The sequence below is a fragment of the Aphelocoma coerulescens genome, chromosome 27 (assembly GCF_041296385.1).
Source record: "Aphelocoma coerulescens isolate FSJ_1873_10779 chromosome 27, UR_Acoe_1.0, whole genome shotgun sequence".
NCBI lineage: Eukaryota > Metazoa > Chordata > Aves > Passeriformes > Corvidae > Aphelocoma > Aphelocoma coerulescens.
Window position 1 is genome coordinate 4957894 of NC_091040.1, and position 23763 is coordinate 4981656.

The 23763-nt window shown below is 51.4% G+C and overlaps 1 protein-coding gene across 4 annotated transcripts in view; it reads right to left on the bottom strand.

Moving 5' to 3' along the window:
- Window positions 1–1472: 1472 nt before the first annotated feature.
- The window catches only part of NSF (N-ethylmaleimide sensitive factor, vesicle fusing ATPase), a 74669-nt gene continuing 52378 nt past the window's right edge, over window positions 1473–23763 (bottom strand). For 3 of the 4 annotated variants that reach the window (XM_068996431.1, XM_068996429.1, XM_068996432.1), the window contains 9 exons: window positions 23296–23391; window positions 22550–22706; window positions 21311–21444; window positions 19817–19883; window positions 19548–19627; window positions 11392–11526; window positions 10465–10578; window positions 3518–3573; window positions 1473–2930 (listed from right to left, as the gene is read on the bottom strand). In XM_068996431.1, coding sequence (XP_068852532.1) covers window positions 2876–2930; window positions 3518–3573; window positions 10465–10578; window positions 11392–11526; window positions 19548–19627; window positions 19817–19883; window positions 21311–21444; window positions 22550–22706; window positions 23296–23391 — 894 coding nt within the window. In that variant the 3' untranslated portion in view covers window positions 1473–2875. Of the gene's footprint in view, window positions 3127–3517; window positions 3574–10464; window positions 10579–11391; window positions 11527–19547; window positions 19628–19816; window positions 19884–21310; window positions 21445–22549; window positions 22707–23295; window positions 23392–23763 lie in introns of all 4 variants that reach the window. The other variant, XM_068996430.1, reaches the window with a different exon arrangement.

The window sequence follows — 23763 nt, forward strand, 5'->3', positions numbered from 1 at the left end:
TGATGGCAAAAAGAAGATATTTTACAGCTGAATTGCTGAGATTTTGATTCAGGGAGTGCCAGGGCACAGTGTGCACAACTGAGATTCAGCACAGAATCATGGAACCCTTGGGGCTGGAAAAGACCTTTAAGATCATCGAGTCCAACCATTCCCAGCACTGCCGAGGCCACCACTGGCCCCTGTCCCCAGGTGCCACATCCACACAGCTCTTAAACCCCTCCAGGGATGGGGACTCCACCCCTGCCCTGGGCAGCTGTGCCAGGGCTGGACAGCTTTCCATGAAGAAACTTCCCTATTCCCCAACCTAAACCTCCCCTGGCCCAGCCTGAGGCTGTTCCCTCTCCTCCTGTCCCTGTTCCCTGGGAGCAGAGCCCAACCCCCCCCGGCTGCCCCCTCCTGTCAGGGAGCTGTGGAGGGTGAGAAGATCAAATTAAGCAATGGATCAGAGCAGGCTTTAGGCTTGGTACACTGCCCACAGGCACTCACAGGCTGCCACTGCATCACCTTCCAGTGCTTTGGACAGACCAAGGCCCAAATTTTCTCAGATAAAAACCTCTTCTCCTGTCCATGAATAATTCTCTGCATGTTTCTGCAGCATCTCCCTCACATTAGCAATGCTTTTAAGTGCACACAATTTTCCACTGCACTGGTCTCAAATATACCTGTCTGAAGGGCAAAATAAAATATAAAGTCACTCAGGATTCTTGCCCTGATCCCCAATTTACAGGCAAAGCCATCCCACGGATCCATGTGCACGGACAGGGTGTCTCTGCTGGTGCCACCACCACTGACAACTAACCAGAGAACCTGACCCATGGAGGGTTCTGGGCTTCACAGCTCCGGGGGTGAAGCTCTCCCTGTCTGCCCACCTGCCCCAAACCTTCCTGACCCCACACCGTGCCCCCATCAAAACCCTTTTAAATCTGTCTCTGGCCAACAACTGTATTTCAGGGACACATTTCTGGAAGGTTCAAGATGAAACAGGGCAAGGAAGGGGGTGAAGAGTTTGGCCCTTACATTGAAAGCAATATTGTGCATTTATTATCCGTTTACAGCCACTCTGCCAGGAGGAGCCATGGAGAGCACACAGGCAGTGGGAAGGTGCTGCCTTTCCCTTGTGCCACCTGCAGGAAACATCTCAGATGGAGATCTTAGAACAGAGGCTGGAATGGGTGGGATGGCACACCCAGCAGCCCACCCTGGTTTTCCAGCCTTCCCCAGGTGTGGGATGCCCACACACACAGACACACGTGGGGCCTCCTCAGCACTGCAGGGCCCACAAAGCTCCAGAAGGGGCTGGACCAGAGTCCTCTCACCAACTTCTTTAAGAGTAAGAAGGGCCAGTTATCCACACTGGGGTAAATTCAACCCATCCATGCTCAGGCACACACTGAGCACCCCTGTGGCAGCAGCAGCCCAGGAGCAGCTCTGCTCCTCACACACACCAGCACCAGACACAGATGGCACCCAGGTCATCACAAGGAGTTGTGCTTTTTATTGAATCCATTGAATGTGCAATTAAACCAGATATTTATTCATCAATATAGTTCTGGACACAGACACAATAAGGTTTACATCATTTACTCTGAAATATAAGTTACTGTGTGCTGCTGTCACTCGGACTGGCAGAGGGAAGGGAGGAACAAATAAATTCACAAGATCATACACAAAATGAGAGGGAACCACCACTGGGACTCACAACAGCATCACAACACAACAGCACTGCCAGAGGAGCAGAGTGGAGTGGCTGAAACACTCCGACTGCTGTGAGCACACACTGAGGACAACAGTACCTCCACCTCGGCCTGGAAGGACGTGGGGCAGCCTCCTTCCCTGGGAACACCCCTCTGGATACCACTGCTAGCCCTTACAGTGGGTCTGGTCAAGTTTAGGAAGCTACACTGACTAAGATCTGCTAAATGGCTTTGATTTCATGCCCCACCACACTGAGGTATGTTCCAGGAACTTTATGGAAGGAGTGGAGCCCAGGGGGAGCAGCCTCAGGACAGCGTCTCCCTGAGGCCACGGGAGCTGGGAAGGGCCGCGGAGCAAGGTTTGATACATTCCTTTATTTCAGTGCAAAAACATGGCAACACACATCTCGTGCACCTGCAGAGCTTGGCTTCCTCTCTGTCTCTAAGGAGGAGTTTCAACCTTTGGTAACATGGCAGGAAAATGGGATAAAACGAGGCTGGAGGATACCAGAGCTGCCAACTACAGGAACTCAGGAAGAGCGGGAGGCTGGAACCAGCATCTCGAAAACTGTTGTTGAATTAACAAGATTTGATGCCTTAAATACTGGATTTGGAAACTTCCCCTACTCTGACCAACACTTCCCTGCCCTCTTCCAGTGCCCAGTGCCACCAGCAGTGTCCCATCAGGCTCCAAGATACCTGGATATAAATAAAGTGGATGCAGCATCCAAGCACCCCTGTGGGCACTGTCTGTGGGGTGTGGGTCTGGCTCAGAGCTCAGTGAGGGGTGCAATGACACCACAAGAAAGCCTTCACCTGACCAGGGTAAGACAGAGCAGTGCTTCAACATCCCTCCACCAGACCAGCAGGTTTATGGGAAGCCAGGATCTCTCTCCAACTGCAGGAATGCTGGACACAAGTGAGGGTCAGCCCCAGACCTCACAGGACATTCCCCCCCTGCTCACCCCAAAATGCAGCCTGGCTGCACAGAGACAGAAGCACAGTGTTCTAGGAGACACTTCCACATGACATCAGAATATTAAAGACAAAGAATAAAGATACTCTATTGCACTACACATGCAGGTTCCACGTGGGGCTCTGGGGAACAGGGGAGCGTTTCACTTTGTCCAGTGTGTTGAGCACAGAAGAGTAAAGATCCCAGTGTTTGTTCTCCAGGTTGGTCACTTTTCCAGCTGTTGATCTTGCACTTGGTCCACCGTCAGTCTAGGGTAGGGACTTTTGCAAAAGAAGCCAAATCCATCAGGAAAGCATCATGCACATGTATAAAGCATCAAGCACACACTGGAACCCACTCACATGTAGCCAGGATAGATAGTGGTGTGAGTTTCCCCAGCACAGGTACTGCCCTACATGTACATCATTCTCTAGGAAATGCCACTGTCCCACTGGGCTCAACTACTCCCTGTAGCACCTATGGGGAAAGAGTAGGACATCCTTCTCTCAGACAGGAGACACAAGAAATCAAATTCCAGATTTCAGATAAACAGCTGGATTTTAACTCAAGCAGAATCTCTTTTGATTTACTTTAGTTAAAGAAAGGTAAATTTTGGCCCATTATCTCATGGACACTTTAAAGTCAAGGGTAAATTCAGAAAAGCAGAGAATTAAGGCATGCAGGTTCCCAAACTTCCAGGACCCCCTCCCTCCCAAATTCCTGTTAAGAACTGATCTGGTGCAGCTCTGACAATACAGAGGGGCCAACAATGAGAGCAGACACCCCCTCACTGCAGGTTCCCCTCAGAGCAGCTCGTTTCTGAGCAGAAAGGAGAATTTAAACACTGCTTTAAAATAAAAGTACTTACGTTCCTTCTTCTCTCAGAAGAGCCAAGAACTTTTTCACTCGATACTCAGGATCCATCTAAACACCAAACAAACAGATCCCCATTAGTGCAATCCTCCAAGCAACCCAAAAGGAAAGCTCAGAATCCTGGAATATCCTGAGCTGGACAGGACCCACAGGGATCATCCAGTCCAACTCTTGCCCTGCCCAGACACCCCAACAACCCCACCCTGGGCATCCCTGGCAGCGCTGTCCCAGCGCTCCTGCAGCTCTGGCAGCCTCGGGGCCGGGACCATTCCCTGGGGAGCCTGGGCAGTGCCCAGCACCCTCAGGGGTAAGAACCTCTCCCTGATATCCAACCTAACCCTGCCCTGGCCCAGCTCCAGGTGTTCCCTGGGTGCTGTCCCTGTCACAGAGAGCAGCACTGGGGCCACAAAGGCTGCTGGAGCTGTGTTTGCTTTGCCTGGGCAGGGACCAGCCTGGCTCTGCAGGCGTTCTGGAGCTGCCAGGGCAGGCACAGCCCTGCACCACCAGAAAAGGTGACTGGCACAAGCTGTGTGTGTTCACAGGGCAGGAGATGGGAGCACACACAGGCACTGTTTCCATGGCACCTCACACCCACACCCTGCTGCCAATTCCAGCCAGGCCCACTCCCAGTCTGCTTCCATCTGCCCCTTCCCAGAACTGGGGCAGCAAATTAAACAGGAGAAAAGGCACTGAGGATGTTCTGAGTGCTCCTTTCCCCCAGAGCTGCAGCACCAGGGCAGGGCAGGGGTGGCACAAAGCTGAGCCAGCACAAGGCTCCAGAACGAGCAGCACCAAGTGCTGGGGATCCATCAACCAGGAACAGCCCCCAGGGAGCAGCCCTGCCTCCCCCAGGACAGGGGACAGGGACAGGGACAGCAGGGAAGCTGGAGGAAGGGCTGCTCAGGAGACACTCAAGCTGCCACTGGAGGACACCAGGTGTAGCTGGATCTGTGCCCTGTGCTGGTGCATGGCATTGCTGATCCTCTCATGGAATGACTCCAGGGAAATCTTCCTTAGATGTGCACCAAAATACAGTGAGTGAGGACTAGAAACATTTGGAAATCAGAGGCTGCTGGTTGTCAGTCTTTGTCTTGTATTCCAACACTCTCAACAGTGTCCTAGAAGCTCCCACCTGGTTCCCTCTGCAGTCTCCACCACCATCCTGTACCTTCACCTCACTGTGACAATAGAGGGGGTCCCTTCTGGGAACACCCAGTACATCAATCTATGAAGTCAACTTCCAGCTCCATCACCCACTTGGCAATAGAGGCAAGTCTCTGCTTAAAACACAAACCTGAGACTCATCCTTGGAGGGGGGAAGCAGTGTCAGCCTTTGCCCTGGCCTCCCACCAGCCAGGCTGAACGTGGGCTCTGGATTTCCTCCTTCACATTCAACACCCCTAAAGAAAAACTTCTTCCCATTCCAGATGTGAAGAAGCCATCTATTTAAAACTCTGACTGCTGCAACAGAGGGCAACACAAATGCCTTCAAAAACAGCTCAGAAGAAAATAAATCCTAAACCAACAACAGTGTCCCCAGCAATGCGGGGGAGAAAGAGCCAGCAAGAATTTCTCCTTTGTGCTAAGAAAAGCCTCAAAATGTAAAACTTCCCGTGGCTGTGAGATAGGAGAGCAAGGCCAGTTCCTCAGTACCAACTGCTGAGCTACTTTTAGATCAGAAAAATAAATTCACTGAAACAAGAAGATTTAGAGGAACTTCCTGAGACTCGCTGAGCATTTCATTTGGGGTTGAAGCAGCAAAGAACACTGGCAATAGTCAGGGTCCAGGAAGAGAAGAAAGGTCAACACCCTCCTACTAGAGAGTTTGGAATGTGAAATACCCAGGGACTGAGAGGGGCTGTGGTACCACCAAACAGGAGACCAGAGGGAGGGTGTCTGCAGGGTCCCTCCAGCCTAGATCTTCTCCACAACCTCTCCCAGTTGACACCTGGCTACCAGGAAAAGCTCCTCTGTCACTGTGCCAGCTCTCCCGTTTCTGTGGGGGATGTGGCACTTGGGGACATGGTCAGTGGTGGCCTTGGCAGCGCTGAGGGAACACTCAGGGGGCTTTCCCCACCTCAGTGACTCTGTGGTTCTGTCAGAAACGCTGAAGGCAGCTGGGACAGGAGCACGTGCACATGAACCCTGAGCTCTGATTACCTGGACATCCCCTTTCTCTGGGGGCATCCACAGGTACAATCCACACCACCAGACCCAGCACGGGACCCTCACCTGGCAGAGGGTCCCAAGCCTTCCCCACCAAAGGGCTCTGCTCTGACCCCGTGGCTGATCCTGCTGAAGCAGGAGGTTGGACTGGATCAGAGAACACCCTGAGTGGGAAGGGACCCATGGGGAAGGATCATGGTGTCCAACTCCTGGCTCTGCACAGACACCCCAACAATCCCTCCCTGTGCACCACTGGGAGCTCTGGCAGCCTTGGGCTGTGCCCATTCCCTGGGGAGCCTGGGCAGTGCCTGACACCCTCCCCTCCTTTCCCGACCGCCAACAGATGAGACCTTCAGGTGCATTCTGACCTCGTTTATCCTACAGTCCTGTGACACCTCCAGCTCCCTTTCTGAATTTCTGAATGTTCCTGGAATGGCAAGTGCTGGATAAAGCCCAACCCCAGCTCCAGGTGGGTCCACAAACAAAGTGTCATTTCCAGGCCAAACACAACGGACTGAACACCAGTCAAGCAGCTGGGCCCCAGGAGCTGGGCTCAGGGGCAGAAGTCCACGTGTGCCCATGTGCCAGGCATCCCCCTGGGAGCCAACAGTCCTTAACCTCCTTAGTAACCAGCGGGGCTGGGGCCAGGCACACCCTGAGCCTGCAGGGGACACGGGATCAGGAGAGGGGAGTCCTGCACCCGCTGGTGGTGCTGCCACTCAGCCAGCCTCGGCTGGAGGGAGACCAGCCCCACACACACCTCATGCACTTCAACTCAGGGAAATGCCAGCTCCTCCACCTGGGCAGGGACAGCCCCGCCACCAGTACAGACAGCTGCCTGGAAAGGGACTCCTCAGACAGTCAGAGGGTGTGTTTGTAGGTACACTGAACGTGTCTGCTTCTGAAAGGGCTTCTTCAGAGCAGATGCTGAGGTGAAACCTTAGGAAACCACGGGAACTCATCCCAACCGGGAAATAACAAAGGTTCAACCAGGGAGTTCTGCTAAAAACCCAACACGATCTGACACAGTTTTATACAAAAATCTCTTCATCCTTAGAAGAGCTGTTCTAAAGCCACCAGCTGGAATTCAAACTTGCCAAGGCCAGTGCTCTGCTTCCCAAATGGAAGATACTGCTTCCCACCCCTCTCCACCTGGACACCGAGTCCATAACCTGCACTGGCTCCTGGGGAGGAGCAGCATTTACCTGCACACGCAGCACCTTGTCCAAAAGACTACAGCTGGCAGCTGAAAGGCCACAAAGACTCAAACTTGATCAAATTAAAAATGCAGGCACAAACCCCAGAGGCTGATCTGCCTGGGAAGGAGCAGAAGATGGAGTCAGTGGAGCACAGAGGAAGCAGGTTCAGGACTCCTGGACAGACCCTCTGGTGCTCTGTGAAATGGGAAGTGCTGCTGCCAAACTGGGGGGAAGATTTTCTGGAACAGCAGCATGGGGACTGACTCTGTGACAGAGCTCAGAGGGATGACAGGAACATGGATGTTCCTTCCTGGCTAGTGCAGCATCCCCAGGACATCCAGGACCCCTCAGGAAACGAACTGAAGGGAGGTCGTTAATCTCCAGTCCAGAGAAGGAGATCCTCCACCACGATGTGACAAGCCCTCAGTGCTCCCAAAAGCCTGCCATGAACCCAAACCCTCAGCATGTCCAGGTGCAGTGTTTGGTTTAAAATAAAGCAGGCAGTATCGTGGGGTGATCTTTCAAAATAAGTTCCAATGGAAGTTAAGATACACTGAAGACAAGCAGCTTAGATTAAGTTTTATTTATGCTGATTATTTATGCTAAACAGAAGTTACCAAATCAGGAAACCCTGGAGGTGCCAGAAGGGCTTTCTGGAACACTGCTTGGGTCATCCAGGCTCCTGCTCCAAGGAGGAGAGACCTTGGCTTTGGGAGTGCTGCCAGCAAGGTACAAGAGCAAAAACACAGGCAGGGAGAGAAAGCAGGAGGAACCAGCCCCCAGCCATGGAAAGGGAAGGTTCAGGTATCCAGCAGTACCCAGGGCAGGGTGAAACCAGCATGGGACCCGAGAGCCCTGGAGGTGGCCCTGTACTGCAGCCAAGGCCACTGCAAACACTTGTGGATTCACATGGCAAATCCTGAGTGCATCCAGCCATCAAAGGCTTCGTTTGAACAAGAACAGAATCATTCCAGGATACTCAGTGTACACAAATGACCAAAGTATGTGACACCAAACACCAGCAGCTGGCATTAAACAGCAATAAACAGAGTTTGGGGGAAATTAGGCTGCCAGAACATGTGGGGTTACACAGCTCATAAGCAAGGTGACAATTCACCCAGGGCACCAGAGCAGTTCAGGTACCCCAAGAAAGGATTTTGATATTGAGGGTCTGGTTCAGTGTGACTTTAGTCTGAAACACACTGGAAGTCATTTGACCATCTCAGGAATCCCTGCAGAGAGCAGAGAGTGGGGTCACTGCTTTAACAAAACAAAACCCACCATTAGATTCAGAGAAAGACACTGTGCACATTTTTTATAAAGAATTCATTCACCTGGCATCTAATCAGCTGAGTTCTAAGAAATTTCATCCATCACTTGGAATTCTTAAGTGATATCAGATTGAAATCTCCTTCTATAAAGCTGTGGTACAACTCAGTGAAAACAAGATCCAGTGCTGGCCTCCTTATCTGGTGCAACTGTGCTTCCCTCTAAGAGCCTGGCAGATCTGAGCTCACTGGGTTCCAGTGCACCAGATCCCAGCTCTGATCAGTGAGAGCCTGCACTGCTCTCCTGTATTTATAGCAGTTCAGCAGATGGAGTCATGGAAACACCTCAGACCTTTTGGAACAGAGCTGGTTCATATTTAGCTGCCATATGCTGTTACCTCTGCTATTACACAACCACCTGAACCCAGTGCCAGAGCAGGAACCACCCTGCTGCCAACCCTCCACGAGCAGCAAAGGGACACCCTCAGTGGCTCTCAGGACAGTGGCAGCAGTTTGTGTTCAGAGTGTCACAAAGGGCACAGTCCCAGCTCTGCCTGTCCCCTCCCAGCATGGCTGCTCCTGGACTCACCACCACAGCAATGGTCTGCTGAAAAAACCAACGCCCAAGAGCAGTTTGCCTGCACAGCCTCGGGCAGGGTGAGGACTCTGTCAACAGCGTCACTGCTCGTGGAGTGGGAATCATGGAGTGGGAAGGGACCCACAGGGATCATCCAGTCCAATCCCTGGCCCTGCACAGACACCCCAACATCCCCACCCTGGGCATCCCTGGCAGCGCTGTCCCAGTGCTCCTGCAGCTCTGGCAGCCTCGGGGCCGGGACCATTCCCTGGGGAGCCTGGGCAATGTCCAAACACCCACTGCAGGAAGAACCTTTCCCTGATCTCCATCCCAAATCCCCCTGACACAGCTCCAGCTGTTCCCTGGGTCCTGTCCCTGGTCACAGGGAGCAGAGATTGGAGCTGCCCCTCGGGAGGAGCTGCAGCCCCCACTGAGCTGTGCCCTCAGTCTCCTCTGCTCCAGCTGAACAAGTGACCTCTGCTGCTCCTCCTAGGGCTTCACCTCCACACCCTTCACCATTTCAGGTCCCTCCGTTGGACACTCTCTAATTCCTTTCTATCCCTGTGATATTGTGGTGCCCAGAACTGCCCCCAGGGAGTGGAACGGGCACAGTGGCCAGGCTGGGAACAGGGCTGGGGTCAGCATTCCCACCCATCTCCCAACTCAGAACTGCCCAGGATTTACAGAACCTCCACCTTCAGCTTTGAAAACAAGCAGCACTTCAGGTGAAAGCAGCACGAGAACACGTCCTGGGTCAGAAGAAGGGACCCATTGTCAGGGCTCAGGGAACGGGAGCGTGGCAGAGCCCGGCAGTCCCCGAAGGCCGGCACCCCTTAAATCCATTTAATACGTGTGAGCAATGACTTACTGACTTGCCTGTAGGTATGGAATTAAAAGCCAAGGAAGAAGAGGAAAAGTAATCTAGATAAATGACTTTATTCCCTGAGGTGACATCCAGTCAGAGCATATCCTTAGCGCTGAGCAAGTTTTAACAGAATTGTGAAGAGTGAACAGAGGGGTACATGACTTGTCTGCACTGAACTACAAGTCTCTTCACTTCTGTCCTGCCTCTGCGAGGAAGATCTGAGGACAGTTCACTCAGCTGCACTAAATCCATTTGATGTGAGCAGAGGGGGGGGCTGGGGGAGCACTGGGATGTCAGGGGAGGATTAGGGCTGCACCCTCAGCCCGTGTCAGCATGAGCACGAGCTTGCTGGCTGGCTCCAGGCATGGGTGCTGCTGCGGGGGAGGGCTCAGAGCTGCATAGTTCTACCCTCTGCAATTATTTTCTTTAAAGTGCTGAAAGTGGAAAATAAAGAGAAGAGCAGCTGAACAGCCTGACAGATTTATCTTCTTCAGGGAAAGAGCACATACACCTGCACAGGCACCTTCTTTAAAAAAAACCCGAGGTGATTGCTATCTGCAATCTTAACATGCTGGGTGGAGAGAAGAAATTCCATGAAAGGTGAGTTAATCCAACCCCTCCCGTAGCCAGATGCTCTGAAGTGCAGCTCTGAACAGCCCATGGGCACGGGGCAGGGTGGAGGGGGGATTTAAAGATCTCTGTGGACCACGATGTGGTAATTTCTTTGTTCTGAAAATTTCCCCTCACTGCAGCTCTTTTCCCAATTAAACCAATGCAAAGCTCCCACCAACAGCAGGGGTCTGCAGAGAGGGGAGCCTCCAGGACTGCTCTAGGACCCCAGTCCTTCCTCCCCAGAACCATTCCTACCTGTAATGACATTTCTATCAGCATCAGCAGCTTCTTGATCCCAATCCAGACAGGCATCCCTTTGACGTTCTGTGCGATCGTGCTGCGCTCCTTGTCTTTGAAGTTACCCAGGAGCTGGGGGGGAAATCATTTTAAAAAGTGAACAACAGGAGCCTGTCAGTAGGAATAATGGTACCTACCTTGGGAGAAAGGGAATGGGAAGCTAGAAGCATTTACTAGCTGAGAAGGAAGATTTGTTCCAATGTATCTTGGACGAGGCAAAACAAAACCAAAAATTTCTTGAATTCCATAATGATTTTTTCTATAACATCCCTTATCCAACAGTCAGTGCTGTGCTTTTATGCTGTACTCCAGGTTTTCTCCAGATCAGGGTCTGCAACAAAACAATGGCTCAAGCCACGGGAAGTTTCCAAACCTGCTGCAGGAGTGTCTGTGTCTCTCAGGCTTTGGTGACACCATCACTGGGACAAGTTTACCTATGGCACCACAGATTTGCCTGTTCAGTTTGTGTTAACAGCCTTCAGTTCTCACTACAATTCCCACTGAGGCACAGAATCAGGAGACACTAAAGGCAGGAATTTATAAGGAACTTATAATTCCTCAGCACCAAACACCGTTGGCTGATGCTGTTCCAATTCACCAGAGCTCGGCACCCTCCGGGCAAATTCAGTTTAAGTGTCCCAATTATATTCACTACCCACTTCCATGCCCTTGGAATGTTCCAATCCATACCACAAACCTTTCCCCAGACCTCCAGTTCTCTAATTTTGCCTTAATTTAATTCATGAAAAAGCAAATTGAAAAGCCTCAGAACTGCTTTGTTATGACATGATGTCAAGTGGGATGCTGTTACCAGACACAGCTACTGCCAAACCCCTCATTTCCAGCAAATTTTGAGTCTTCTGTCATCCTTGAACTTTTCCTCACCTCTAAAGCCTCCATGAGCTGCTCCTTTGTGGCAATGTTGGGCACATGGATGGTGGTGCTGAAGGCATTCAGCATCTCCATCTCCTGCAGGACATCTTTGCGGCTCGTGGTGCCGATGATCAGGAGCTTGCGGCCCTGTCCAGGCAAAGGAGCGAGAGTCAGGAAAGGAAAAACTGGAGAGAACCAGCCTGGGGAAGGTTCAGCCAGCTACAAATGGTAAGTGGGAAATGGACATTTTAAAAGCCACTTCAAACAAAATTAATAGGATTAAATCTGTCAGTAATTGAAGTAGCCAACAGCAGCCACAGGAGACCAGGATCAGATCTCGGAGCGATGCCACCAACAGGGTCCAAGAATTGTGGTGCACAAAGCCCCACCACACTCACAGCTCCTTCTGAACCCAGCATCATAAATAGCTGGATCCTCATTAAATTTAAAAGCCTGAGCAAACTCCCACTCCCAAAAGCTGAATTACAAATGACTTCTCGGGGGAGCAGACTGTCTTTAGGAACCTGTGGGTACAGTGAATTCCCTGCTCCTGCACAGTGGATTTCCAGCTCAGGCTTTTGAGCAGAGGCTGCTGTGAGTCCCTGAGTTCCCCCTTCAGCTGTACAGGACAGCCCCACTCCAGCAGCCTCCAATTCCCAATCCAGAGTGCCCAGACCAACCCCGAGTCAGCCCAGGCAGTAACAGGGCTTATGAATAATAGAGCAAGTTGTGGAAAACATCAGCTGCAAATGCAAATCCACTGCTGTTTGTTCACCTTGCAGAACCCTTTCCACTGCTGTTTGAATTTCCCTGTGAGGGGTTTGGACACTGATCAACACCAGCTGATGGAAGGAGCTGCTGGGATTATCAGGCAGGATTACCAGTCCCTCTTCTGTCCCAGTACACAGGGAGCCCATGGGCTGGGAGAGGCCTGGCTGGCCAAGGACCCTCCTCTTTTGCTGTACAAGAAGTTTGGCTGAGGCTCCAAGAGTGAAGTGAATTTCCAGGTCCCACCTAGAGGGTGCTGGGCACTGCCCAGGCTCCCCAGGGAACGGGCATGGCCCCAAGGCTGCCAGAGCTCCAGGAGAGTTTGGACAACACTCCCAGGCACACGGTGGGATTGTTGGGGTGTTTGTGCAGGGCCAGGAGCTGGATTTGATGGTCCTTGGGGGTCCCTTCCCACTCAGGATATTCTGTGATTCTGGGCAAGTTCTGTATTTCAACTTCATGACGCAAAACTTCATCATTGTAGAAACAGAACAAAACCCTAAAAATGATTCTCAGAATGAATCCTGTAACTGCTTTGCATTCCCTTGACAGAGGATGAAAACCTGTTTAAACACATCTTTGATGCAGACAGTGCCTCTTCACGGGCTCTGATCCTCCCCTGCACTCACTGAATAGATTCTGCTCCTGCTCCAGGTGCTGGACACTGAGAAAGATCCTGAACTCGGAATGAGCTCAAGTGCTCACTCCAAGTTTGGCTTTAGCCCAAGAGAGCAAAAGGAACATCTGGCAGGCAGAAGCAGAGCGTGTCCCAGGTCACGGGTGCCACACTGTGCTGCCCCTCCTGCGTGAATCCCTGTCTGCAGCTCAGGAGGCACCACAGCACAGAGGAAGCCAAGGACAAACCCCTGACCAGAACTGAGACCTCTAAAACACAGAACAACCCCTCCTGCAAGTGCTGTACCACCCAGACCCATCTGCTTCACAAGTGATTCTCCTAAAAACATGTTCATTACTGCATGGAACTCTCAAAATCCTGAACAGCTTGGGCAAGGGGCTGTGTTAATAACAGTTTCCCATGAACTATGAGCATTTTAGAGGGAAAAAACTGCTCAGCTGCACCCAAGCAGTGTCTGTTCCCCAAATATAGCTCCCAGCATGTGTACAGTGCCTGGCACGCTGATCAGGCATCAATCAAGGGGATAACTGCCTCAGAGTGGCTGCTTGAGGGATGCTGCCCTCGTACATTATGAAGTCTGTGCCTGATTACAATAAAAATGGAATCTAGCTTGGAGTTTCATCAGGAAAGGACACAGGCAGCACAGGAATGTCACCAGTGAGGGGAGTTTTACCTCCTGGTACTTCAGGTGTCCACAACTGATCTTGCTCTCAGCCTTTCCTTCTCAGTTATTAGAGTCCAGATGACACATTCCTCCTCCCAGGAAAGCTGCCCACGCTGTGGACTCATCCAGCAAACATTCCCTAAAGGACCAGGTCAGTCGTGGCAAACTCCCCCAGTGCCACAGTGAGTCAGCTGGACCCAAACCCGCTGCTCATCAGGGCAGTGGGCGATTGCTGCACACACAGAAATGGCTCCAAAGCCCTGTGACCACTGAGGAAAACCACTGGCACCGGTCCCTGTGGGAATTCTGTGGGAACACCAGCTCAATCTCACTCAGTGTGCGACCACTGGGACAGCTTTGGAATGGGAAAAGAGCAAAACAGGATCATCATTCTGCCACGTGAACCCAGGAGCTCCTTCCTGTTTCAAATGTAACTCCAAATCCATCATTTCTGAGCTGGTGGTGTCCAGCCTGGAGAAGAGGAGAGTCTGGGGAAACCTTAGAGCCCTTTCCAGTGCTCTCTCCAGGAGAGCTGGGGAGGGACTTGGGACAAGGGGTAATGGATTCACACTGCCAGAGGGGAGGGTTAGTTTGGGTATTAAGAAGGAATTCCTCCCTGTGAGGGCGGGGAGGCCCTGGCACAGGGTGCCCAGAGCAGCTGTGGCTGCCCCAGCCCTGGAAGTGTCCAAGGCCAGGTTGGACGGGGCTTGGAGCAACCAGGGACAGTGGGAGGTGTCCCTGCCCATGGCAGGGGTGGCACTGGGTGGGCTTTAAGGTCCCTTCCAACCCAAACCATTCCATGATTCTATGATTCTGTTTAGTTGGAGAAGTCAGAGAAAGCACTGGGGATGGTCAGAAACATGGAATAACTTCCCTAAATAGATCCTTGGTAAAAAACAGAGAGGTTTGTAAAATCATAGGTGGCGTAGAGGAGATGAGGGGGAAAACTGCTGCTTGTCATTACAGAAACCAGGGAGCACAAGATGGAATTATCAAACATCAGATAAACTCAACTAAAGGGGGTTTGCTCTCACCAGCAGCTCGGCTGGACTCAGGCAAACACAGCGCTAAGAAAGGAAAGGCTTAACAAGGTTGAAAAGCACCAGGATGAGTTCCCAGAGGGCAGATCCATCAGCAATTTTTAGATATCTCTGTTAAAATCTATTCCCAGGTCCCTGAACCACTGACGTGGTTGGGAGCTCCTCAGAACAGATGGCTACTCTGTAAAAGTGCTTCAAATTTTTAACAGCTCCACCCAAAAGATCCTAATTTTTCCCTGCTTTCCTTAGAAGAAGCCATGCCTTCAACTCCCTGCCTTTAAACCTGACCCCTGGAAAGCAGCCACTGTGTCCCCCCCAGCACTGACAGGGCAGGAGTCCCTCGAGCTCCTCAAACTTTCAGGCAACTCAACAAACAAATGGGAACCCCCAGGGCAGCACTGTTTGCCCCAGGAAACACCATCAAGGCAAACTGGAAGAGCTGCCCTCACCCAGCTCCTCTGCACTGACACACACCACAGGAGATCCTGGGATTTGTTCTTGTCACAGGATCCCAGAATGGCTCAGGCTGGAAGGGGCCACGGTGCAACTCCCTGCTCCAGCAGGGTCATCCCAGAGCACACGGCACAGGGTTCCAGGTACTGCTGAAGCGGCCAAATTTTCAGAAAAATGCACTTTTTTGATCCTTAATTTCTACAGCAGTCACAGTGAAGGCAACGAGCCATGTGGTCAGCCCATAGAAACTCAGGATTCAAGCTGAACTTCCAAAAATCAGGCAGAACATGTGAGTACATTACCAAGGAAGGAGGAACACCCTAAGATCATTTGGTGTCAGATGCACGACCAGGGCAGTTCCAATCCAGTTCTTCCATCACCAGAGATAAGACACAGGCACAGCCTCAGCCTGGATTCATCCTGTCCATTTTTAGGCAAAGTGCCCCAATTTGGAGCCCAAGATCCCTCTGTGCTGACAGAGGGACAGTACAGAGGTGTGTGTCCTGCCCTGCTGCCTTCTAGAAGAGGGATGACCCCAGAGCTGACCCCTCTGCTGCAGGGATTTTACCCGACTGAAGGATGTTGCCATGCACAGAACTGTGGGACTTGAAGAAGCCGTTTGAACCAAGCAAATTTTCCAGTGCCAGGATGGATTCCTCTGCCACAGCAGGCACCACATCACTGCCCAGGGGGAACTAGAACATGCCACAGTTACAGACTCTGCTGTGAGCAACTGGAGCCTCAACACGTCAGTGGAGTCTCCAATTACGGAATTTCAGCAAATCCAGCCAGCCCCAGGCAAGGGGAGCCTGAGCTCTGCTGGAGCCAGGCACTGGTGACACTGAGGTGCCTCTGTCACTCACCAGCTGCTCACTGGGCTCAGGACCCTTGGACACCTTTATCCTTGTGTTTGGGGACTTGGGAATTCCTCATATGTGAAGGGAGAAACACAGTTCCCCAGGTTTATGCCCACAGAGGTAGCAACACTGGTGACTGGCATTGCTTCCAGTTCACACCAAGGGATGTGGAATCAGGAATGCATCCAGGATTATATCAAACAAGATTATTCCCCCTTAACTTTCATCAATTGGCAAAAGCCTCCAGCGTCCCAGTGAGAAAAGGGGCTGGGGGCTCTGGGAGCAGTGGAAGGGCATCCCCAGGAGTGGGTATCCCAGTGAGAAAAGGGGCTGGGGGCTCTGGGAGCAGTGGAAGGGCAGCCCCAGGCGTGAATCTCCCTTTGAAAGTGGGGCTGGAGGCTCTGGGAGCCGTGGAAGGGCAGCCCCAGGAGTGGGTGTCCCTTGGAGAGCACCTTGCTCAGGCAGACATTCCCTGACCCTGCCCAGCCCATGCCCCGCTCTGGCTCCACGTGGGGATGCTGAGGGTCCCTCCCGCCCGGCCGATTGTTGGGAAGCAGCAGGGAAGCACGTGTGAACCTCCGTGGGGCTGGGGAGCGCCTCCAGGCCCTGTGTGACTCTGCATGTAGATGAAGCAGCCCCGGCTTTGGGAGCTGCTGCTGCTCAGTTCTCAGGGAAGTCCTTTTCTCCTGCTCGGCTCCCTGCTGAGACAGCCCTTTTCAGCCTTTCCATCCCCCAGTCCCTGCTCCTGCACAACACAGGCAAACTTGATTGAATTAAAGACCCAAGAGAACATGGTTTATTTTCTTCTCTTCAAGGCATTTCAGAAAAGATTTTTAATTGGTTTAAAAAAAAAAAAAAAGATGCTGAACAAAATGCAATGGTTTTCAGTCCTCTGGAAGCAACAGTAACAGATAGCACTATTTAACACTGCTGAGTGGAACCACAAGCAGGAGCTGTGACTGGCAATTTAAAGCGAGCTCAGAGAGGTTTCTAGTTTATTTAAAGTCTAAAGTGTTTACTCTCAAAAGAAAACCAGAACCTTCAAGTGTTTGTCCTTCCCACACCACGTTCCAATAAGCCAGCCTCCCTCGGAAGAGGGGAGCCTGGGAGGCAGCTTCCCTCTACCAATTCAACAGAGACATGCACCTCGATGCATAATTAATAACATTTCATCCCAGAAACGCTTCTCTTCCACACGGAGCCTACAGTGACTGCAGGAAGCTGCTTGCACATCAAGAATATCCCTGCAAGTGATGTGACACCCCAGGGAATTCATAATCTGGGCCACAGCAATGGGAGCGGCCGCGCTGCATCCGCCCCCTGCTCCCACTGCTCCGTCATTCCCTGCCCTGAGCCCTGCCAGTCTCCAAGGGAGCTGGAGAGGGCCTTGGGACAAGGGGATAATACAGTGACAGGACAAGGGGGAATGGCTTCCCACTGCCAGAGGGCAGGGACAGATGGGATATTGTGAGGAAGTTCTTCCCTGTGAAGGTGGGGAGGCCCTGGCACAGGATGCCCAGAGAAGCTGTGGCTGCCCCTGGATCCCTGGAAGTGTCCAAGGCCAGGTTGGACAGGGTTTGGAGCAACCTGGGAGAGTGGAAGGTGTCCCTGCCCATGGCAGGGGGTGGAATGAGATAGGCTTTAAGGTCCCTTCCAACCCAAACCATTCCATGATTCTTTGAAATCAGCTCAGTATTTCAGGGCCCCCACGAGTGAAACGCTGAAGCAAAGGGGAACAGGTACTGTCTCCCCAGCATCCTGCCAAGAACTCCTCTCAGCACAGGGATGTCCCAGGACATCCCATTTTCACAAGGAATGATGCTAAACCATGATCCCAGTCCCACAGAACTCCATGGTGCTTTGATCCCATGGAGCAGGTCAGTGCCACTGATGCTGCTCATGCATTTAGGGCCTGTATCTGCACCTCAAATCACAGCAACCCCATGAGATCAACCATTCCTTCCAAAGAAACTGCTCCTCAAGGGAATTTGTAATCTCAGAGGGAACTCAGAAGGTGTTGATTAACCCTCAGGATTATCCCCATTGTGGGTTCCTCACTTGAGTTCAAAAACCCCAAGTCTCCGTGCCCAAATCCAACCTTTTTCACAGTAAACAGTCACAGCAGAAAAGGCCTTTTCCTGCACAACTCTACTTCTTACACACAGCTTTGGTTTTTTAAATGCAAAAGATCCCCACATGCCATGGCTATCCCAGGGAACTCACCACAAACACACCAGGAAGAACCCTGTCCCCAGAACTACCACAGCAGGGCAGCCCAAAGGGCCCAGCTCACCCCACGTCCTGATTCCCACACAGCCAACAGTGGACACTTAGGAAAAAAAAAGAAAAAACCCCCACATGATCAATCAACCAGTGACATTTCCTCAGCAAACTCACTCTCTACCCTCCAACAATTTATGGCTTAAGTCACCATAATATTGGCTGTCAAGCCAGAGTCTCCCAGCCCCCAGGGCATTTCAAACCCTGCTGAGTACAAATCTCTGCAACAAGCACAAACTTGGCAAGTATCTGTGAGCTCCAGCCTGTGTCCTGCTCTTGGGAGCCCCAGGTGCCACCCAAAGGGCAGCCCAGCAGCAGCCCACATTCAGGATGCAATGGGCAAATGGACAATTTAACACTTTAAGTTCCTTTGAAAGCCGAACCAAATCGAGTTCTATTTTCCCTACTGATTTATGGGAACAACCATGTCCTGGCAGTGTGGAGCAGCCTGCAATAGGTCAGTGATTCCAGGAGATGATGTGACCAGGAATGGCTGGGCTGCTCCACACAGGAGCTGTTGTGTTCCAAGCATGTGATAAAACTTGGATGCTGTTGTGTTACAGACTTCACGTGGCCTAGAAAGCTCACTGGGAAAATCTTTGTTCTCCAGGCTGACAGTCACACGGGGAACTCAGGGCCTGTAGCATTGCAATTTAGTTCAAAGTCCTGGATTTGAAAGGTCTTTTCACCAAATTCTCTAATGAAAACAACACTCACGCACACACTCCTGGGCCAGGATATTAAACGTGACAAAAAACTGACTCTGCCCAGACTGTGCTTCTCTGCTTTTTCCTGACACCAACTTTCAAGGTGTTCCTGTTATGATGTTATTTATTCATGCAGATACTCTCACACACGGAGCAGAAACGCAGTGAACGACAGGAAAATGCCAAACAAGAAAGGAGTCCCTGCCTGCCTGTCTCACTCAGCACGAGCTGCAGAACCCTCAGCACTTGTGATGTTCTTAAATCTCATCGAGCCACAAAGTGCAAACAGACAGGATCAGCACGAGAGGCAAGATCTTAAGCTTCCCTCAGTCACTGTAATTAACACCTGATCATTTCAAGTCAAGAACAAATTAAACCCCTGACAGCCACAATCACAGATTACACAGAAATTGATTTATAAATAGAGAGGGAGCACGTGGCTGAGCCAGGGGTGGATCTGGCCTGAACAGCTCCTCAGAGGGCAGGAAGCTGGCACAATTCAGCTTTACATGGTGAAGGGTAAACTGGTTTCCTTAGTCAGTATTTTTAGGACTAACTGCAGAAGATTCAGCCCCCAGTAATTAGATATTTCAAGTTGAATCCCTTGTGGTTATCCCAGAAATGTCCAAGTGAATGAAGAGCAGCAGGCTGGGATTAACGTGGCTGACTCAGACAAAAGCATCGATACCCCTGGCAGCTCTCAGCCAGACACAAAGCTCCCACTGTCCCAATTCCTGCAGGAACAGGGCATCTCTGCCTTACCTGAGGGGGAGCTTTCTTCAGCAGCACCAGAAGGGCTTGCAAGACCAGATTGGAGAACCGAGGTCCAATTGGGACATAATCTGAAAGGGAAAAAGCATTTTAACACCTATGGAGCAGATGCATACTTAAGCCATTTCACTGTATCCAAACCAGCTCAATGCTCCTGAAGTAAATGGGTCCAGATAATTTCCAGTTTGCAATGTTTCAGCATTGCAAATACATCAATATTTCTGCAGCAGCCAGCACAGCTCTCCCTCTTCCTGACTCACCTAAAAGTCGCTCGATGTCGTCCACGACAACACAGCTGAGCTGGGACTTGTAGGCATCATCAAAGATCTGAAAAACAGCGAAATATCTCAGGATTAAACCTCAGCCACAGGACTACAACAGCCACAGCTGGGCCTGCTGATGTGGGTTCAGCTGAACACAGCAGCACTGAGAGGAATAAACTGAGAATGAAACGGGTAGGTACTGAGAGATCAGGCTCCCTGCAGGCAATAAAACACTGCCATCTCCACAAACTCAGTTTATTTGTTCATTTACCCCCCCACCTTTAGCAACAAACAGCTGCCCTGAGGTTGACTGTAAGCCAGGGACAAACCAGTACCATTCCTTTGTTTTTGGAGCTGGGGCAACACTGAGAATGTGACACACACACAGAGAGGGAACCTCCACAACTATAACACAGCTGTGAGCTTTTCTCCTCAGGCTGGGTACTGGGTACTGTCCAGAACAGCACCCTGCAGGGAGAAGGGACTGACTCAGGTCTGGATCTCGGCTCCAGTCACCATTCCTGGATCAGCTAAGCATCCTGCACAGCTCTGGGTGTGAGCAGTGGTGCCCCTGCCACCAGCAAGCCCTGATTCCAGTGAATCCAAAAGGCTCCTTTTGGAATCCAAGCCACAAACTGGACCCCCAGTCACGAGCACATTGCTTCTCCTAAGCACCCTCCCTCCCTTAGAAACTCTACAACCCTGCACCAAGCTGATCAGAGTAACATCCCCTCCCATGCTCCATTCAGTACCATTCACCCTGAAGAGTAAGAGCTGGGCTGCTTCAGGAAATGAAAATGTTCAACTCATTCACATTCCTCGGCTCCCCATGTTGTTAAAGCTCTTGTTTAGCCAAAGACCCCACCTCAGAACTGGTCCTAGTCCCACTCAGGCAGGATCTGTTCTCCCCAAGGGCAGCCCTAAGCCCTTCTTGCCTCCACCTTCACAGGCAGAGCTCCAGCCCTGCTCATCCCAGCTCTGCTCTGCCCCACTGTTTGCCAGGATCACACACCAGACCCAGCCGGGATGGAGTCCCTCAGTGCCAGTGCCACAAAAACACTGTGACAAGAGTCTGGAGTGACAGGACAGGAGGGAATGGCTTCAAACTGACAGGGGGCAGGGTTAGATGGGATATTAGGAAGGAATTCCTCCCTGTGAGGGTGGGCAGGCCCTGGCACAGGCTGCCCAGAGCAGCTGTGGCTGCCCCAGCCCTGGAAGTGCCCAAGGCCAGGTTGGATGGGGCCTGGAGCACCCTGGACAGTGGGAGGTGTCCCTGCCATAGCAGGGGTGGCACTGGATGGGCTTTAAGGTCCCTTCCAACCCAAACCATTCTACAATTCTGTGATATACTCAACTTTATAAACGAATATATGCGGGAATTCCAGACCTAGAGAGAGCAGAAACCACCATCCCAAGGGTAATTCACCTTTCCCTCCACAGGAGAACTCAGAACTGGGCTGTCACCAGGCAAAGGGGAGGACACACACGTACCTTCTTCATGGCCTGGCACTTGGCTGTTTCAGAAAACCCAATCATCTTATCAGGAGAACAGATCTTGATAAAGGGGAAGTTGGATTCTTCAGCTATTTTTGCTGCTAAAGCAGTCTTCCCACTGTGGGGGGGACCTGGAGCAAAGGACAAACAAGGAATAAACAAGGGAGAAAACAGCTCTGACAATGCTCTGTGTGGATACTGAGGTATGTTTAGAATTCCATCCAGAGGTATCTGCAGTGTGAAATGAGCCTGCAGAAGGAACACACTAACTCCTGGTGCAACCCAATCCTCCACATGAAGGCAATTGATGGAACTACTTGAGCACATGCAGAATGATTTGCCATGACACAAAAGAGGACATTACACACTCTGTAGGAGCAGCCACTACACCAAAATGTGTGAGTTTGTGTTTTGGATAAATTTCTTGAGCTTATGTCCCATCTCAGAATGATCTCTGCTGGTACCCTGGCAAACAAGTCAGCAGCAGGAACACCAGGGAAACACTGGCAAAGACAATTTGCTATTGGCCTGAATTCACACCAGGATAATTCAGAGACCAAGACACACCTGAATCCATGCACCCAACATGAATCAGTCTGGAGGGACAGAAGGAACTGCTGGGCACTAACACAGAATTATTCAGGGTTAAATCCAAAGCTACAGACCACAAGCAATAGTGGTAACCCATCTTTAACTTTGGGAAAAGAAAAAGGGAAGACATAAATAACAAATTCCACTCCAATATAACAAATTCCACTCCAATACCTGTAATGCAGATACTGGAACCAGTTTCCAATATCTGGAAACTCTCCTCAGTCAGTAGCAGTCTGAAGAGAGGGAAATCCACCTTTCCCTGACAGAGACACCTGAATGTGGCTGTTTGAACTCAGCTAGTTGCACTGATGAGCTCCCCAGTGACTTCAAGAAGCATTTAGACAACTGACTCAGCTAGAGCCATCTCCACTATAAACCAGCCAAATTCAGGTTATTAACTGGTACATTTTGGTTATTAACTAGGTACATTCCCTTCTCCCTTGTTCCAAGCACAGGATTCCCTCTGGCTGAGGAGGCAGTTAATATCCAAAGCAATTTCACCCAAGCAAACTGAAAGAGCCCAATTCCAGCTCTCCCCCCACGTATTTCCTACAGGTGCAGGATGTCAGAGGTGAGCAGGTGGGCAGCTGCCAGGAGCAGTCTCCAGAAGGGGATTTCCCACGTGTTTTCCCTGAGCTGTACCTTCCAGCAGGACGCTGACCAGGGGAGTGCGGTCGCTGTTCTTGGTCTGCTGAACCAGCAGCTCCCCATCATCCAACACCCTCGTTACTGGGTCTCCCCACTTAATGATCCCATTCATGATGTAGCTGGCATAGTCTTCCTGGTTGGTTCCAAATGCCTGTAGAAAAGAAGGAAAACTTCTTTTACCAAAAGATTTTTTATCCCATCAGAAAAACCATGAAACAATTAAACAGAAATGACCAGGAGCCACGCTCTGGAAGATGCTGGAGTGAGACAGTCACACCCCCTGGTGACTCACAGCATTCCAGCTCAGAGGGCTGAACATAGGTGGAGACCAGGCACATTCAGAAACATCTTTTCATACGCCCTCATAACCAGTTCTAGTCAGTGCAAGTTGCCAGTGGGTTCTGACTCCACACTGTGGAGTGGAGACAATTCTCAAAAATGAGGCTTAAACCTCCTCCTACAGCCCATGGTAAAGCTGTCACCCAGGCACTGAAGTGGCCTACAAGGGAGAGACGTGACAAGGGGAAGAAACCTCCATCTGTTCTTTACCTGTTCTAGTTCTCTTTGTGACTCTCCAGGCAGCCACAGGCACACACAGAGCTCAGAGCTCCCCACTTTCACAGCACAGGACATGTCAGCCCATGGGGCACCACTGCTGTGTGATCCCAGCAGGAAGCTGCTCGCCCCCATCGTGGGCTGCACTGGGTGGCTGTTCCTGGAGTCCCACAGTGCCCACTTACTGGTTTGATATCGTTCTCCAAGGACGCAAAGAAGTCTCCTCTGGTCACACGCAGGCTCTCTGCCTTCTCCATGTCCACCTCCACTTTGTTGCTGGCCTAGAAAGGCAATAAAAGACACTGAGGTCCAACAGTCCCACACAGCTCCTCCCCACCTTCCCTCCACAGCCCCCAGGCCTGTGGCTGGCCTGTGGCAGGAAGAAAAATGCTCTTGCCAGGGCATTTGCTGGGTACCACTGGAGCCATCCCCACCTCCAAGAGCCATGGCCACATCCCAGCCCCACAGAGCCATTCAGGACAGCTGTCCCACCCCACTGGGGGATGCTGAAGTGCAGAGGATGTCTGTGACCCCCATTTCAGAAAAGCCACCCCAGCTCAGAACAGGACTGAAGCTCTGGCCCATCCTTGCTGCTGCTGCTGTGCTGCAAACCAAGTGTCAGCGAGGTTCAGACCCGTGCCAGTGTGGGATTG